Raw genomic sequence first — 17,583 nt, forward strand, 5'->3', positions numbered from 1 at the left:
CTCTATACGCTTCATGAGGCCAAGTACGTCTTAATTCAACTGAGAAGATTACCTAATCAAAAGTTATTTCAACAACCAGTAAGAATTTAGAAATTTATTTGTAACAAAGACCTTTAATAATGACCTCACTTTCAACCATGTCAAAGTAAGGGTCTATGTGACAGTGGGGTGTACCCCTAGCTAGATTGTTCATTACAAAACTTTAAAAAGTTCATACATAAAGAAATGCATTTTTCAGTATTGCTAAGATATGCACTTTGAAGGGTATATAGTATGGGGGAAATTCTTCAGAGACAAATAACATCATGGATTTCTAGCCTTGGTTTTGAATTTGGGTCGGACTCCATATAATTTTGTACTGTATATTGTAAAATTCATAAAAATCTAAATCCAATGTCTCAAATTTAAGCTCATAAATATTGAGTAGGAAATTCTTCATCTTTATAGCAAAACTTACTTTTAACATGGACTACCCAAATTCTAAACGGATAATGGTCGAGGTTGACTTATGAAAGTGGTACTTCTCATTTATGATATGTAGATGATATGGTAATATTATGCTAATAAAAAAGATGGAGGTTAAGATAGCCTAAAATGGATTTTTTTTTGTGTGGTGCTTTTAATTATGTTTTCAAGGCATAGATCAATATTGATCAAACTTGGAACTAAATACATTTCATTTCTAGTTTGAATATGTAATTGGAACAAAATTAACATTCGGACAAATTGGTGAATGGAATGATTTAATGAAATTGGAATTGTTTGATTTCAAGTGCTATTTTTATGAAGATATGTTGAAGCTAAAGCAGAAGGATGAGTGCTCTGGAAGGGTTGAATTAGGGGAGGAGGAATGGACCATCATCAATATTTTTGTCTTTTGAGTCTCACTGAGCCTCTTTTTATACCAATATATTTTTTTCATTCTGAGTGTCTTAAGTTCAAGTCTTAAGGTGCATTGAGGTAAGGGGATTTGTGAGGTCAATGGGTTCTCCTACTGTATAGCCCAAAGTCCAATGTCATTACCGTTCAAACTATACACATCTCCTAAACATGCCTTTTTATATTGTTTTGTAGATCGAATAACTTTCTTCGATGTTGTGTTCTTTCTTGGGCACCTTTCAAATTGCTAAAATTCACTTTAATTGAACAAAAATTTTATCAAATTTAATTAAACATTTTATGAGCATTTTTATAAACAAATTTTTGCTATGTTAACTACCTTTACTTAAAAGAGTACTACACACTTGATGACTATGCCCTTTCTATCCTTGAATGCTTAAATTTTAGGGCACATAATAGTTTCACAAAATAAGTTTATTCTTGCTTCATGAATAAGAGTAGTGCTACATTTACCTAACAAATATTATACCTTTTCTTATCCACTGTATCATATACATAGTACAGTTCTTTAAGAACAGTGGGTAAATTAAAAAGTGATATTTAGAAGGTGAGTGTAGCATATCTGTGTAAGAAGAGAAGAGATAAATCACTAAAATTTATTTATCAAAAGTGTACATGACATGTGCAGCGCTGATAAACATACCATAATTTTCTGACATGTGCTGGGGCTGATAAACTTACTATAAATTTCTTAGTCTTAACATTTCTTATAAAAAAATTTATCTTAAAACACAAAATACCAGAGTACCCCATTATGATTTGAATGCATTTCCATTAGTCTAGGTTAACTGTGGCCACCGCCTTTCATTAGCAATTCTGCTGTTAAACCACAAGCAAGAGCTTGGTTAGGTATGTTTCGGACATAGTAGATGCCTTCAGCGAAGATCACACCCATACCCATGTGCAAATGAGGCTCCATATGGCAGTGAAAGGCCCACACCCCTGGGTTGTTTGCTATAAACCTTAAAGCTGTCCATCCAAAAGGAAAGACCGGTGCAGTGTTTTTCAGTGGTGGATCTTCTAGGTTTAGGGTCTTCACATCCTTCTCACAAAACTTCCCGTCTCCATACCCCAACACCCAAAAATCATGCCCATGCAGGTGCCACGGGTGTATTTCGCTAACACCCGCGGCCAAGGTATTCGCATTTTGAAGTATCACGTCGACAATGCTATAGAGATCGAGCTTGTAAATGCCACTGCCAATGGTGCAATTAGGGTTGATTGGCGGCTTCGTCACGTCGTAAGTGTTAGGATACTTGTCTGGTGGGCTTTGTTGATCAAATGCAATTTTTAGACCAAATTTTAGAGAACCCAAGTAAGGTGTAGGTGGTAATGACAATGACACGTTGTTGAGTGCCCACTTGATGTATCCCTCGTATTTATTTTGGGTGTTGAGGAGGATAATCCGACGGGTGGAGTGGATTGGAGGCTTGGGGGAGCCCATGAGGGCAAGGATTTTTTTAGAGAATGATTTGCTGTGGTTGTAGTCATTCCAGAGGGGTGCCACTGGGGGCGGTGATGTTGGAAGCGATGACGCTAGAGTTGGCTTGTAGTTGAGGATGGTTAGTGCTGGAGCAGTACTGGGCATCCTTCCTCTCACACTCACTGAAACCCAGTAGTTCATTCGAGGGTCTTGGTTAGTTGTGAAGAGGACTGAGTAGCTTTCTCCAGAGTAGATGTCCAAGTCTTCCACAGCAAATGGTTGCACATAGTTCCCGTCAGCTTCTACCACTACCATCTCATGCTTCTGTGGCCCATAAACAAAATCAAAGTGAGGAAGGATTGAATGGAGCTGTTAGTTTGTCAATCAAATGAGTTTCTTTTACTTGAAAAATAATGAAATTCGAATACATTAGTTAGGCCTCTTATATAGAGGCAAAAATGGACTATGCCATATTCCATCATCATTGGAATGGTGGGTCTAATCAACAGCTTAATATGTTAGGGTTCTACCAAATATGAATGTCAAATATGAAGATAATTATAAATTACATTTTAATTTTTATTTAGGATAAAATAGTAGTTATCAATCTGACGGCCAAGATCTTATTTATTTACAAAGATGAGGGATATAAAACCTATCACAGATAAGATAAAAGAGATCCGAAAGAGTTATGATGATAAAATAAGGGAGTTTAATTGGATAGAAGATCCACAAGCATGGAAGGTATATTGTTAAAGACTATGAAGAGGTGCAGCCCGCAAAGACATAGACGAAAAAAAAGAGGGAAATAGTATGCTGGCACTCTGGAAATACACCTTATGAGAAAAGGGATTTTAATTTTCCTTAATTTTACTTTCAATTCCACATAAATACACCTTATTTTAATACATCAAGTGCATGGGTAAAAACCTTAGGAAGCGTAAAAATTTAAAATCCACTAATTCATATTGTCTAACAGTGTGTGTGAGAGAGAGAGAGAGAGAGAGAGAGATTTCCCTTAATTTTACCTTCAAATCAACACAAATACACCTTATTTTAATACATCAAGTACATGGGTAAAAACCTTGTAAAAATTTAAAATCCACTAATTCATGTTGTCTAACAATATACATGTGATAATGAGTTTCTCATAGTATAGGACTTACAAGTTCGACCTACCTATTTTCTTATTTATAAGTGAAATAATTATATCAAATCGAACACTCTGTGATTGATGGATCAGATCGCATGGTGTCTTGGTGTTATATAAATTATTTTTAGCTAGACAATAATTAGCTTAAACAACAATTACTGTTTCACTGTGTTTGGTTGCTTGAAAGATTATTCATTTATATGATGCTAGGAACTCTATAATAATTTTAGAAGACATAAGAGATATTTACCTATTTTGTTTAATATTTATAATGCCTAATATATCTAATTAATAAACAATCATATATCCTTAGCATTTCTCAATTGATCCTATACTATCATGTATATGGGTTACACACAAGTGCATGTTACTTTGACAAAGACATTAATTATAGATAAGACAAGGAAACTTGTATGACTATTCCACATCGACTATGTATTAGGTATATCTTGGCCATAAAATGAACTAGATCTTAACTTTGTGATGTACCAAAGAAGAAAGACAATTCATCACAAGAGTTAGCTTGAGGCCATTATACTTAAGCGTTGTTGGCCTAGAAAGCCAAGCAATGTGCAACAATGTGCCAAGCAATGTGCAACAATGCATTTACTTGATCAATGAAATAATAACTCGTGATTTGGTCATCTTTATTGGAGGATTCACTTCTAAACCACTACAAATTCTTACTTTATAAATATTAGACATAGTTTTGGCCTACTTCACCATTGACACGTGGTTGCCGTCTTCACATTACTTTGAGGCACCACAACATCCATGCCCAAGTGCAAAAGATCTGATCCATAATTTGGTGTGTCAAAATGGAAAGGAAATTTATCAGCACTTTGTTTATTTTTCCCTATAAAAATGCAAGCTCGATATGCAAGCAAAGATTTCACACTATATATGGCTAAGTAGGGTGTTAAAGATGCAACCTTATGTTTGCTTAGTCCCAACTTTCATCTTTAAAATAAGAAATCTAATGCTTGTAAATAATGCAATCGACCATTTATTTGAACCCAAACAGGCATAACAAAGAGAAACTCATTTTTGTTCATCTTTAAAATAAATCTAATGCTTGTAAATAATGTAACTTGTCATTTTATTTGAACCTTAACATGCATAAGAGAAACTCATTTTTGTTTGCAAAACATTAATCCAAAAAAGAAGGTTTATTTTTATCGCATTTTACAATTTTCTTCACTCCATACATCAAATAAGAATGCAACTAAGAAGTTGTAAAGTACAAATACAAGTGTTGATTTACCAAACCTACAAATTTAGATTTGGAACCAAATATATCCAGCAGATTTGTAAGGCCAACAGACAAAAAAAGAGAGACAATACTTCACTAGAATTAGGTCAAGATCATTATACTTGACTCACTATTCCCATGACACTTTAGCGTGACCTTTAGCAAGCCTATGTATACCACCCTTAGTTTATTCTTGCCTAAATAGTCATACTGCATAGACATGCACTTGATTGAGAACAAACAAGTTGAGCCATGGGGGATAGAGAAATTATTAAGTTACATCGTCTACCATTTTATATTTTGGACAACCAACCAACTACTGGAATTTTGAGTGGCTATAGAACAATATGACTTAAACAAATAATTTCAATTGAACACTCTAAAATCTTAGGATTTGATTGACTATTTGAAATAAGACATGTTTAGGTTGCTTAGAGTAATCATTTTTTGTGTAAAATGTAAAGACACCTCTTGAGTTTTCTAAATATGTCATTGCACCTTTGAGTTTCTAAGAACAGCCAAAGATTCCTTGAGATTTATCATTTTTTGTAATAGAACCATCCTTATTTAGTAGTTAAAAAATGATTCACAACATAAATAAATGACATTTTTATTAGCCTAACAAGGATTAATTTTGTTTTGATAATGAAAAATCAAGGTATCTAATTATGCTTTCAAGTGTATTTACAAGTATCAAAGTTTAAAAGCATAATGAACGATATTTTAAGGGAAAGCCATGATGAGCACAAGTAAATGAAGAATGACTACTGAAGAAAAGTTTGGATGAACGTCAAGCTTAAGGATATAAAGACCTAGTTAGTTTATTATGTAGTTTGTTAAACTAGATTTCATGTAAGTACTTTTCAATTGATGTTTGTTATGAAGCTCTTAGGATTAATTATTGAACCTAGAGACCTTTTCAAAGACTTGGAAAATATTTTTACAAAGTCCAAATATCAATATTCTAATGGCTAAAAATCAGTTTTGGAACCAAAATATAAAGAACATTGAATTTCTGGATGTTCGGGCGCCTGAGGCATATGCTTAGTCGACTGAAGGCTAGCTCAGGCGCCCGAAGGCTAGAGTATGAACAAACTGGTTTGGCATCAGAGAGTTCGAGTGATCAAACCACATGTTCAATGGACCGAATAGCTACTGACATTGTAAAGCTCTAGACATAGTTGAGTTTGGGTGATCGAACTCAAAGTTTAGTTGACCGAAAGGCTACTGCCTGTTTCGAAATTCATAATTTTAATTGGTTCAGGCAATCGAACTACCAGTTCAGTAGACTGAAGTGCACAATAACTTTCGCGAACAGCAAGATATCTTTCCGATTTTGAAATATATTGTTACCAAAACTTGCGCAAACGGTCAGAATTCAAACCCAACTATTTATAGCCAACCCTAATCGCATTAGAGTAAGAGATTACATTGATTTTACATTGAAAATTTGGTGTGCGTCGTTCACTCTTGCTGAAACTGATTTTCTAGTTTTATCCTTCAAAGTTCTAAGCTTTCAAACCTAGAAATCTAAGCCAATCTCTTGAGCTTCTTAGCAAATACTATTGAGAGTATATAACAGATTTTATTATGTATGAATCTGGTCTAGTTAGAGAGTATTTCTTTGTGCAAAAACCAGTTCTTGATTTCCTTGTGTAAACTGATGGTTTTGTTTGTGAATCGTTGACAAGCAAGAGGGTTGTTCTTGCTTGAGAGGTTTCTTCATCTACTGAAGGAGATATGTGTTTCTGCCTATTGAAGGAGAGAGGTGTTCCACCTATTGAACAGATGGATTAGTGAAATCCTTATAGCAAGATGCTTGAGCCAAGGACGTAGGCAAGATTGTCGAACCTTATAAAAAATATCGGTATCACTCTTTCCCTTATCTCCTTTACTTTTCAAGTATATTGATTTGTGAATGTTGTGTATGGTATGAAAGTGCTATATTGATTTGTGAATGATTTAAATACTTATATTGATCAAACTATGTTGTAGTAACAAATATATATTTGATTTAATCTGCTAAGATCTTTGTATTTGTTCATCATTCATTTAGGTCATTGGATAAACTATTTTGTGTAGCTAAAAATATTTGTATCAATATTAATTCGTTGCAAGCATTGTCAATAGTGTGTGATTGATTATATATTGGAATATTAGTTTAGTCTCTTTTATTTTTAGGAATATTAAAATTGGTATAGTTGTTTGCTGAAAATAGTTTTGTGGTGATTAGTGTATTTAGATCACTTATGAAAAATAAAATAGATTAAACTTCCGCATTAAAATTTTAAAATACTCAATTCACCCTCTTTCTTGGGATTACACCTTAAATTTGAATTGTTATGAGAGCATAGGTTGCAATAAATCCTAACAGGTAGTTGCACAAAGATCGAAATGACCAAGTTAGGTGTGTCCCCATTTGGTGAAGGTCAATCCTCCATAAGGCCTCCAATATTTTGCGGTGTTAACTACACCATTTGGAAACAAAAGGATGAGAATTTTTCTACAAACCATGGATTGGAGGGTTTGGAGAGTTGTTGTCCAAGGAAAGTACGTTCCTACCAAATGCACTGATAATAAAGAAGTTCCTAAAGAGGAAAGTGAAACGGATATGAAACAAATGCAAATCAACTCTAGTGCAATGAATGCCCTATATTGTGCGTTAGACGCAAACGTATTTAATAGGATAATGGGCTGCAAGAGTGCCAAGGAAATCTCAGAGAAGTTAGAAATAACTTATGAAGGAATTGTAGACATTAGGGATAGTAGAATAAACATGCTCACTAGTGAGTATGAGGCTTTAAGAATGAACCCAGAAGAATCCATATCCATGCCAGTATGTACACTAGATTCACTCATATCATAAACTCCCTCAATGCAATAGGAAAGAACTACCCTACATATGAAATGGTTAAGAAAATCTTTAGAGGACTCCCATCTGTTTAGGAATATAAGGCCACAGCCATAGCTGAAGGTAGAAACTTAAAGGCATTGACCTTAGATGAGCTAATTGGGCCACTTTTCAAATATGAGATGACCATAAATGGAAGAGTAACTAAAAATAACAAATTTAAGAAATCCATCACACTTAAAGCTTCCAAGGAAAGGTCAAGTGATGAGGAAGATGAAGAGATGGATGAAAAAAAATATAGCTTTATATGTTGGCCTAACAAGGCTTAATCTCGTTTTGATAATGACAAACTAAGGAATCTAATTGTGCTTTCAAGTGCATTTACATGCATTATATCTTACATGCACAATGTACCACATTTAAATGTAAATCCATGAAGAACATAAGCAAAATGAAGAATGGCTATTGATATTGAAGAAGAGCTTTGATGAAGATCAAGCTTAAAGACATGAAGACATAGATAGGATTTCATGTTTATTGTAATATAAGTCTCATGTAAGTACTTCTCAAACTTATGTTTCTTGTGAAGCTCTTAGGATTACTTATTGGACTTAGAGACATGTTTTATAACTTGAAAATATCTTTACAAAGTCCACACATCTTTTCAAGAGGATACAAATGAGTTTTGGAATTAAAAATAAAAATAACATTGAATTTTAGAGTGTTCAGGCAACCGAGGCTTATGCTCAGTTGATCGAATGCAGGAACTAAAATGCCTGGTTTGGCATCAGAGAGTTCGGGTGACCAAATCTATGGTTTAGTTGACCGAATGACTACTACGATTGCTAAAGTCTAGATAGTGTTGGTTCGAGTGACCGACCTAAAGGGTTCAGTCGACCGAACAAGTTCAGGTGATCGACCCTAAAGTTTAGTCGACCGAAAGGCTACTACTTGCTTCGAAATTTATAATTTTAATTGGTTTAGGTGACTGAACTCCAAGTTGAGTTGACTGAAGCGTGAAATATATTTTGCGAACAACCTGATATCTTTCTATTTTTGAAATATATTGTTACCAAAACTTGGGCAAATGGTAAGATTTCAAACCTAACTAAAAAAGGCTAACCCTAATTGTGTTAGGGCAACCCAATAGCAAACAAATACGTTAATTTCATTCTTGAATAAATGTTGTGCGATGTTCCTCTTCTCTAAATTGATTTTCTGGTTTTATACTTCATGTTTTAAGTTTTCAAACCTAGAAAACCTAGTCAAAATGGCAAACCTAGGTGTGTCCCCATTTGGTGAAGGACAATCCTCTTCCAGACCCCTAATATTTTGCGGTGTGAACTACACCTTTTGGAAGCAAGGATGAGAATCTTCTTACAAACTATGGATTGGAGGGTTTTGAGAGTTGTTATCCAAGGAGACTATATTCCTACCAAAGTCACTGATAATAAACAAATTCCTAAGGAAGAAAGTAATGAACAAAATGGACATGAAACAAATGCAAATAAATTAGAGTGCAATGAATGCACTATAATGTGTGTTAGACGCAAACGAATTCAATAGAATAATGGGCTGCAAGAGTGCCAAGGAAATTTGGGATAATTTAGAAATAACATATGAAGGAATCATAGACATTAGGGAGAGTAGAATAGGCATGCTCACTGGTGAGTATGAAACTTTTAGGATGAACCTAGAAGAATCCATATCTAGTATGTATACTAGGTTCACCTATGATATAAATTCCCTAAACGCACTTGGGAAGAACTAATTTACTTATTAAATGATTAGGAAAATCCTTAGAGGAATTCCATCTGTTTGGGAACCCAACACCATAACCATAAATGAAGGTAGAAACTTAAAGGCTATGACCTTATAAGAGAACTCATTGGGTCACTTCTCACCTATGAGATGGCCACTAATGAAAGAACAACTGAAGCTAGCGAAGCCAAGAAATCCATCACACTTAAAGCTTTCAAAGAAAGCTCAAGTGATGAGGAAGATGGATGAAGAAGACCTAGCTAGCTTTAATCACCAGACAACAAGGTAGATTTTTCAAAAAGAATAAGAAGTTTACAAGGAAATTTTGAGGATCTAAAATGGACAAAGGAGAAACAAGAAGGAAAGAAACAAAAGTAGAACCTCCAACAAGCTATAACTGTAAAAAGGTAGGTCACATTAAACCTAACTATCCATAGCTTAAAAAGGAATCTAAGAAGAAGAAGAAGAAAAGGGCAATGAAGGCCACAACTTGGGATAACTCCAACTCAAGCAACTCGAAAAGTGACTCAAGTGAGCAAGAGGTGACAAACTTTTGCCTTATGGCATTAAATTCATATTCAAACTCACTTATTGATTCTAGGGATAAATCATGCAATGAATCATGTGATAGTATGCCATCATACACTGTATTGTAAGTTGAATTATTTAAATTGCATAAAAGCGTTGTTAGGGTGTCCAAACGAAACACCGCACTAAAAAGTGAGAATGAAATGTTAATGAAGAAATTAGAGTCAACTCACATTATTGAAAAAGAAAGGGACTCATACATTACTGAACAAGAGACTAAGATTAAAATGATGTCAAAAGAACCACAAGACTTGAAATCTAAACTAATCTATAACTTCACAAGAGGAAAAGATAATTTTGACAAACTAGTCAGCTTTCAAAAGATGTCTCTAGACAACGAAGGAATTGGCTTTAATGGAATAAAAAATAGGAGGAAAAAGAATCTCTACATGGGCTATTTTGTTAAAGAATCTAAAAACCATGCCAACACTTCCTTAAATAATAACATCTACACTCACGCCACATACTTTTTATGTAAAAAGAAGGGTCACATCAAATTTGATTGCCCACTCAAAAGAAAGAATATGGAAACAAAAAAGGTGTGGAAAGTAAAAGAAACATCAAAAGTTAAACAAAAATAATCAAAGAAGATTTGGGTACCTAAAGTAATTACTTGAATCCTTTTGTAGGTATGTTTTAGGTCCATCCCTTCAAAAGACAAGTGGTACTTGGACAGTGGGTGCTCAAGGCATATGATAGGAGACAAGTCCAAGTTCACATCATTAGCTCTAAAGCAAGGTGGGCACGTCACTTTTGGAGACAACGCAAAAGGTAAAATTATCGGCATAAAAAAAGTCGCAAGGAATCTTCCTTAATAATTGAGAATGTCTTATTAGTTGAAGGTTTAAAACACAACTTGCTTAGTATTAGTCAACTTAGTGATAAAGGATATAACATAACCTTTAAAAAGGACAAGTGCATAGTTGAAAATGCAGGAAAACATGAAATACTCTTCATTGTAAATCGGTGTGAAAACGTGTATTGCATAAACTTTGAAAACTTAGTATCTCAAGACGTAAAATGTTTTATGACCTTGAATGAATCTAGCTAATTATGACATAGGAGATTAGGACATGCTAGCATGGACCCCTTATCTAAGTTAGCTAGGAAGAATTTAGTTAAGGACTTACCCAATACAAACTTCACAAAAGAAAAAGTTTGTGATGCTTGCCAACTCGGGAAGCAAACCAAAACAAGCTTAAAAAAGAAACAAGTAATATCCACTGAAAGGCCATTGGAATTAATTCATCTAGATCCATTTGGCCTTACAAAAACACAGAGTCTAGTAGGAAAGCAATATGCATTCCTCACAGTAGATGACTACTCCAGATTGACATGGGTATTATACTTAGCCTCAAAATATGAAGTATGTAAAATGCTTACCAACTTGTGTAAGAAACTCCAAAATGAAAAAAAAGGTATGATATTTTACACATAAAAAGTGATAGAGGTGGAGAGTTCAAAAATAAAGATGTTGAAAACTTTTTTGATGAAAACACACAACTTCTCAGCACCTAGAACACCTCAACAAAATGGAGTTATTGAGAGAAAGAAATAAAATTATGTGGCATTATCTACTGCTGAGGTTGAATATGTTGTCGCTAACAGTTGTTGTGTTCAAGCATTGTATATGAAGCAACAACTTAAGGACTATAAAATGGATTATGAATATGTGCCAATAAGGTGTGATAATACCAGCGCAATTAATATATCTAAAAATCTGATATCTCACTCAAGAACAAAGGACATCAATATAAGACATCATTTTCTTTGAGATCATGTGCAAAAGGAGGACATTAGTCTTGAATTTGTGAGCACAGATGAACAATGAGCCAACATATTCACAAAACCTCTTCAAGAGGACCGCTTTATATTAATAAGACGTGAATTGGGCTTATTACATGCTCGAGAGGTAGTTTGAGGAGAAGTTGTTCATTAACTTGAGTGTTCCGGGTGAAATTTTAAGTTATTTAAAACTTTCAAGACTTTGGGCGACCGAAAGGGTGTAGGTCAGTCCGCCGAACCCACATTAGACTGGTCACTGAGAGTATTCAGTGGTTCAGGCAACTGAAAGCTCAACATTGAGTCGACCAAATACTTGAGCAACTGAACTTCCTATTAAGTTGATCGAACGCTTACTGTGTTAGGAGTTTCTTAAAACCCAAAATGTTCAGGCGACCGAACCGCACAGTTATAAAATCTAAAATTCGTGGAAAACCCTAATGTTTCAAAATTTTGGTTGCTCGAACCCTATTCCTCTCTCACCTAAAGTTGCGTCTCACCCTCTTCTAACCTTCTACACCTCAATCTAGCCTAAAAAACTCAGATCTACGCTCCAATCTTGCTTCTTAACTTCATATTTCTTTGATTTCTCTACACATAAACTTTAAATCCTGCTAAAAGCAAAGAGCATCAAAAACCCTTCCACAAGTCCAAATGACATAGAGCATATTCATCGATGGCTTGTGACTCTAAGAGCGAAGAAAATCTACAAAGAACATCTTCGTTTGGTAAAACCTATTTTGGGCAAGGTTTTAGATATTTCCTTTATGCGAGAACACTTTCCTAATATTCTCAGTATGTTTTCTACATTAGTTTGGGATAGATTTGATTCTTATCAACCCAAAGGGGTTTATTCAACTCTAGTACGCCTATTGTATGCAAATCTAGGAAAGAAAGGCGTAATGTACACTATCCAAATCATGAAAAAGTGTTTTCTACTCACCCCACAAACCATAGCTGACATATTTCAAATTGAAAATGGGGATTTTGAGTGTCTTAACTTAGGATAAACTTGGACAATGGAGGAAGGTTTTACAACTCAAGAATTTTTGCCTCTCATTTTAACCGAACCACCAATTTATTTTGGTCATCCTCCTTTGTATAGGCAGATTACAATTGAAGCTCAGATCATTCACTTGCTCATTACATACAACATTCTACCTAGGAGTGGGTCACGAGACCATATCTCTTATTTAGACTATTTTGTAATGTGGCGCTTATATACATGCAAGCGTCTTGATCTTCTCACTCTTATACTCAAATGGTTGATTACCAAGGAAGAATCTAGACAAGTCATTCTCCTTTATGGAGGGGCTTTAAATCTCATTTTTGAGTATCTTGGTCTAGCCCATTCATCAACTTTATTTGTCAAAAAAAAAAAAAAACCTCTGATAAATTTTCATCAACCACCGTGAAACTCATGGGTTATGAATTGGATCGAGCACTTGGTTGGATCCTTAAGAACCGTCAACCTCCGCAAGATAATGTGAATATAGGCTTGGAGGGAGAACATGCTTATAGAAATGATCCACACCATGAGGAGCCACCTGCTCCTGCCGGTGCAGCCACTAATCCTCCTACATGGTTTATGGATTATCATCGGGATATGGATTCACAATGAGTTCTAGTCGTGGAGATATGGAAACTAAATACAATGCACTTCAACAAACAATCGAATCCAACTTCAGCTTCTTTGATTAGCGACTCGCACAGATTAAAAGCAACATGGGTAGTGCTTCCTTGTCAAAGGGGAAGGCTCCCATAGAAGCGAGTTCAAGTGAAGAAGACGACGATGATGATGAGGAGGACAAGAGCTCATTTGGTGGAGATGATATTGATGAGGACTAGCTGAGAGTTCTTATTTGTTAGAGAGATTATTTGAAACTTCTTATATTATGGTTGTACTTATTTTATTTTACAAACAACTTTGTTATGTATTAATATTTGATCTTGTTGCAATCGTTATGAATTTTATTTTGGACATATTGACTATACATGCATGTTGTATGCTAAATTTCAATTGTGACATTCTGATGATGGTAATATCTTTGTGAAATGCATGCTGATAGTTGGCAAACGTATGTTTCCTATTGATGTTAAAATGCATGTTTGTTCTAAGATGTTGAATGTTTTTGTTGAATAATTTCTACTGATGTCCAAAGGGGGTGAATAAGAAAAATGAATAATATTCTTGTATTTATATTATTCAAGTATTTTCCAAAGAGGGAGTATAATGAAATTTTCTAAATATGGCAAATGACAAAATGGTATTTTTGATTATATTTTTTTAAAAGAAGAAAATTCAATTACAATTAAGCTTGAACAAATATGTCTACATCAATTAATTTTTTTGTTTTATGGTTATTGTGAGGAAGAGCCTTACCAAGGTTACCCCATTCAGCTTCTTATTTGTCATCATCAAAAAATGAGAGATTGTTGGCCTAACAAGGCTTAATCTTGTTTTGATAATGACAAACTAAAGAATCTAATTGTGCTTTCAAGTGTATTTACAGGTATTATATCTTACAAGCACAACGGACCATATTTAAATGTAAAGCCATGAAGAACATAAGCAAAATGAAGAATGGCTATTAATATTGAAGAAGAGCTTGGATGAAGATCAAGCTTAAAAACATGAATACTTTGATAGGATTTCCCGTTTATTGTAATATAAGTCTCATGTAAGTATTCTTAAACTTATGCTTGCTGTGAAGCTCTTAGGATTACTTATTGGACTTGGAGACCTATTTTATAACCTAGAAAATAACTTTACAAAGTCCAAACATATTTATAAAAGGATACAAATGAGTTTTGAAAAAAAAAAAAAACATTGAATTCGGGAGTGTTTAGGTAACTGAGGCTTATGCTCAGTTGACTGAATGCTGGAACTCAACAACCTAGTCTGGCATTAGAGAGTTCGGGTGACTAAATCAATGGTTTAGTTGACTGAATGGCTATTGCCATTGCTAAAGTCTAGATTGTGTTAGTTCAAGCAACCAAACTAAAGGGTTCAATCGACTGAACAAGTTTAGTCAATCGAAAGGCTACTGCCTGCTTTGAAATTCATAATTTTTGTAACAACCCCAAAAATAATATGTATGGAAGGTTAAAAATAAATAAATAAATAATTAATTAAATTAAAATTAAATTAAAGTTAAATAATATAGTATAATATAATAATATATTATCATAATATTATATATATATATATATATATATAATCAAACCTTCCTAAAGAATCAAGAAGGTTGAATTCAATTGAATCCAACTGAATTACGGAGTCTCCCTACACCGGTCACTCTCTCTTTCCTCCATGCATCTCTCTCTCTCTAGATTTCTCGATTGTCTCTTGGCCAAATCAAAAAACGAACACCACTACGAGGTCTTAGCAACAATACTTAACAAGTTAATCGGAGTGGAATCGTCATTTGGGGATCCTAGGCACCACTCCAAGACTAAAGTAAGGGGAATAGATTATGTCAATTATTTTCAAAATTGAACAGATTAAATTGAGAATTTGGATATCGAAATACTACATATGATTTTTCTGAATTATTTAGGCATATGGAAACGATGATTTTTTTGTTATTATATATGTATTTGGGGAAAACCAAGTGAGTAGGGTAATCATCTTCCAATTTCTTAAAAAGTGTATATTGTGAATTAAATGAAAATTATGGAGATGATCAGACCGTTGTTTTCTGCAAAATATATTTTCCCAAATAGTTTATTATATTATGGTATAAGCATTTAAATTGTGTGGCATGAGTGTAACTCTTTTTATTAAACTTGTTGAAATATGTTTATGGTTTATACTGAGTTTTTCTAGAATTATTGAGAATAATTTGGAATTTGTGAAAATGACGGCAAATCATACTAACAGACTATATTGACTTAGCACTGGTTGGCCGGCCTGATGCCAAGTTTAGCTTTTGGGCCGCACAACCCGTCATAGGGGTGAAACATGATTTATTTTGATTTGGGAATGCTATGAATGTTGTACTTTGATTTGTGGATGTCGTGAATGATTTGAATACCTATTTTGAACAATTTCTGCTATAGCTACGGATTTAAGCTTGATTTAATCTGCTAGAATTGCAAGGTATCAGTTCATTATTTATTCAAATACCAACATAAATATTTGCGGGATTGAACATATTGTTATCCATATTAATTTGCTGAAAATATTGTAAGTCTTGTGATTTGGTTTCATTTTTAGGATTGTTGTTATTGGTATAGTTGATTGCTAAATATATTTCCATGGTAGTTAAAACATTTAGAGCACGTATTAAATAAGGTTTAAAATTGATCAAACTTCCACACAAAAAATTTAAATACCCAATTCACCCCCTCTTGGGATTGCACCTTAACTTACACTTTAATCCCTAAAAGACTTGATAAGTTCTTTAAAAATAATAAGAAATTCACACGTAGATTCCGAGGCTCTAGGATGGACAAAGGAGAAAAAAGTAGAAAAGAAAAGAAAAAGCAGAAGATCCTAGCTGCTATAATTGCAAGAAAGTAGGTCATATTAAACCCGACTATCCATAACTTAAAATGGATTCAAAAAGAAAGTAGAAGAAGGCAATGAAGGCCACAACTTGGGATGAATCCAGCTCTAGTAGCTCAGAAAGTGATTCGAGCGATCATGAGGTGGTAAACTTCTGCCATATGGCACTAAACGATGAGGTAAACTCTTGTTCTAATTCGTTTATTGAATCTAGTGATGAATCCTGCAATGAATCCTGTGATAGCATGCCCTCGTACATTGAATTGCAAATTGAGTTATTTAAATTGCATAAAAATTTTGTTAGGGTTTTCAAATGAAACACCACACTAAAAAGTGAGAATGAAACTTTAATGAAGATAGTAGAGTCAAATCACACTGTTGAAAAGGAAAAAAGACTCATACATCGTTGCACTAGAGAATAAGAATGAAAAACTGTCAAAGGAACTAGAAGAATTGAAATCACAAACCATTTTTGAAAGTGAAAAAGATTTAAAGATCACTAGTTTGGAAAGAAAAATAGAAGATTATTCTAAAATAATATATAACTCCACAAGTGAAAAAGACAACTTTGAAAAACTAGTTGGCTCTCAAAAGATGAGTATAGATAAAGAAGACATTGGCTTTAATGGAAAAGAAAATAAGAGGAAGAAGAATCTTTATATGGGTTATTTTTTAAGAGAATCTAAAAACTATGCCAGTACCTCCTCAAACAATGCTTATACACACACCACATGTTTCTTATGTAAAAAGAAGGGTCATATCAAATTTGATTGCCCATTTAAAAGAAAGAATGACAAAACTAAAAAGGTGTTTGGAAAGTCAAAGAAACTTCAAAAACTAACCTAAAAGGACCAAAGAAGATTTGGGTACCTAATAAAATTACTTGAATCCTTTTGTAGGTATGTTTTAGGTCCACCCCTTCAAAATACAAGTGGTATTTGGACGGTGGATGCTCAAGGCATATGACGGGAGATAAGTCCAAATTCACATCATTAAAACTAAAGCAAGGTGGACACGTCACTTTTAGAGACAATGCCAAAGGTAAAATTATCGGCATTGGCAAAGTCGGTAAGGAACCTTCCTTAATCATTGAGAATGTCTTATTAGTTGAAGGTTTAAAATATAACTTGCTTAGTATTAGTCAACTTAGTAACAAAGGATTTGACATAACCTTTAAAAAGGATAAGTGTATCATTGAAAATGAAGAAAAACACGAATTATTCTTCATTGCAAATCGTTGTGAAAACATGTATTGCACCAACTTTAAAAACTTAGTGTCTCAAGACGTAAAGTGTTTTATGGCCTTGAATAAATCTATTTGGTTATGGCATAGGAGAGTAGGACACGCTAGCATGGACCTCCT

At 34.0% G+C, this 17,583-nt stretch overlaps 1 protein-coding gene across 1 annotated transcript in view; it reads right to left on the reverse strand.

Annotated features, from left to right (window-relative positions):
• Positions 1-1,684: 1,684 nt before the first annotated feature.
• The window catches only part of LOC131148361 (L-ascorbate oxidase-like), a 40,701-nt gene continuing 24,802 nt past the window's right edge, over positions 1,685-17,583 (reverse strand). Inside the window, exon 5 of the mRNA XM_058098075.1 lies at positions 1,685-2,647. Coding sequence (XP_057954058.1) covers positions 1,685-2,647 — 963 coding nt within the window. The remainder of the gene's footprint in view (positions 2,648-17,583) is intronic.

Source organism: Malania oleifera, chromosome 2 (genome assembly GCF_029873635.1).
Source record: "Malania oleifera isolate guangnan ecotype guangnan chromosome 2, ASM2987363v1, whole genome shotgun sequence".
Classification (NCBI taxonomy): Eukaryota; Viridiplantae; Streptophyta; class Magnoliopsida; order Santalales; family Ximeniaceae; genus Malania; species Malania oleifera.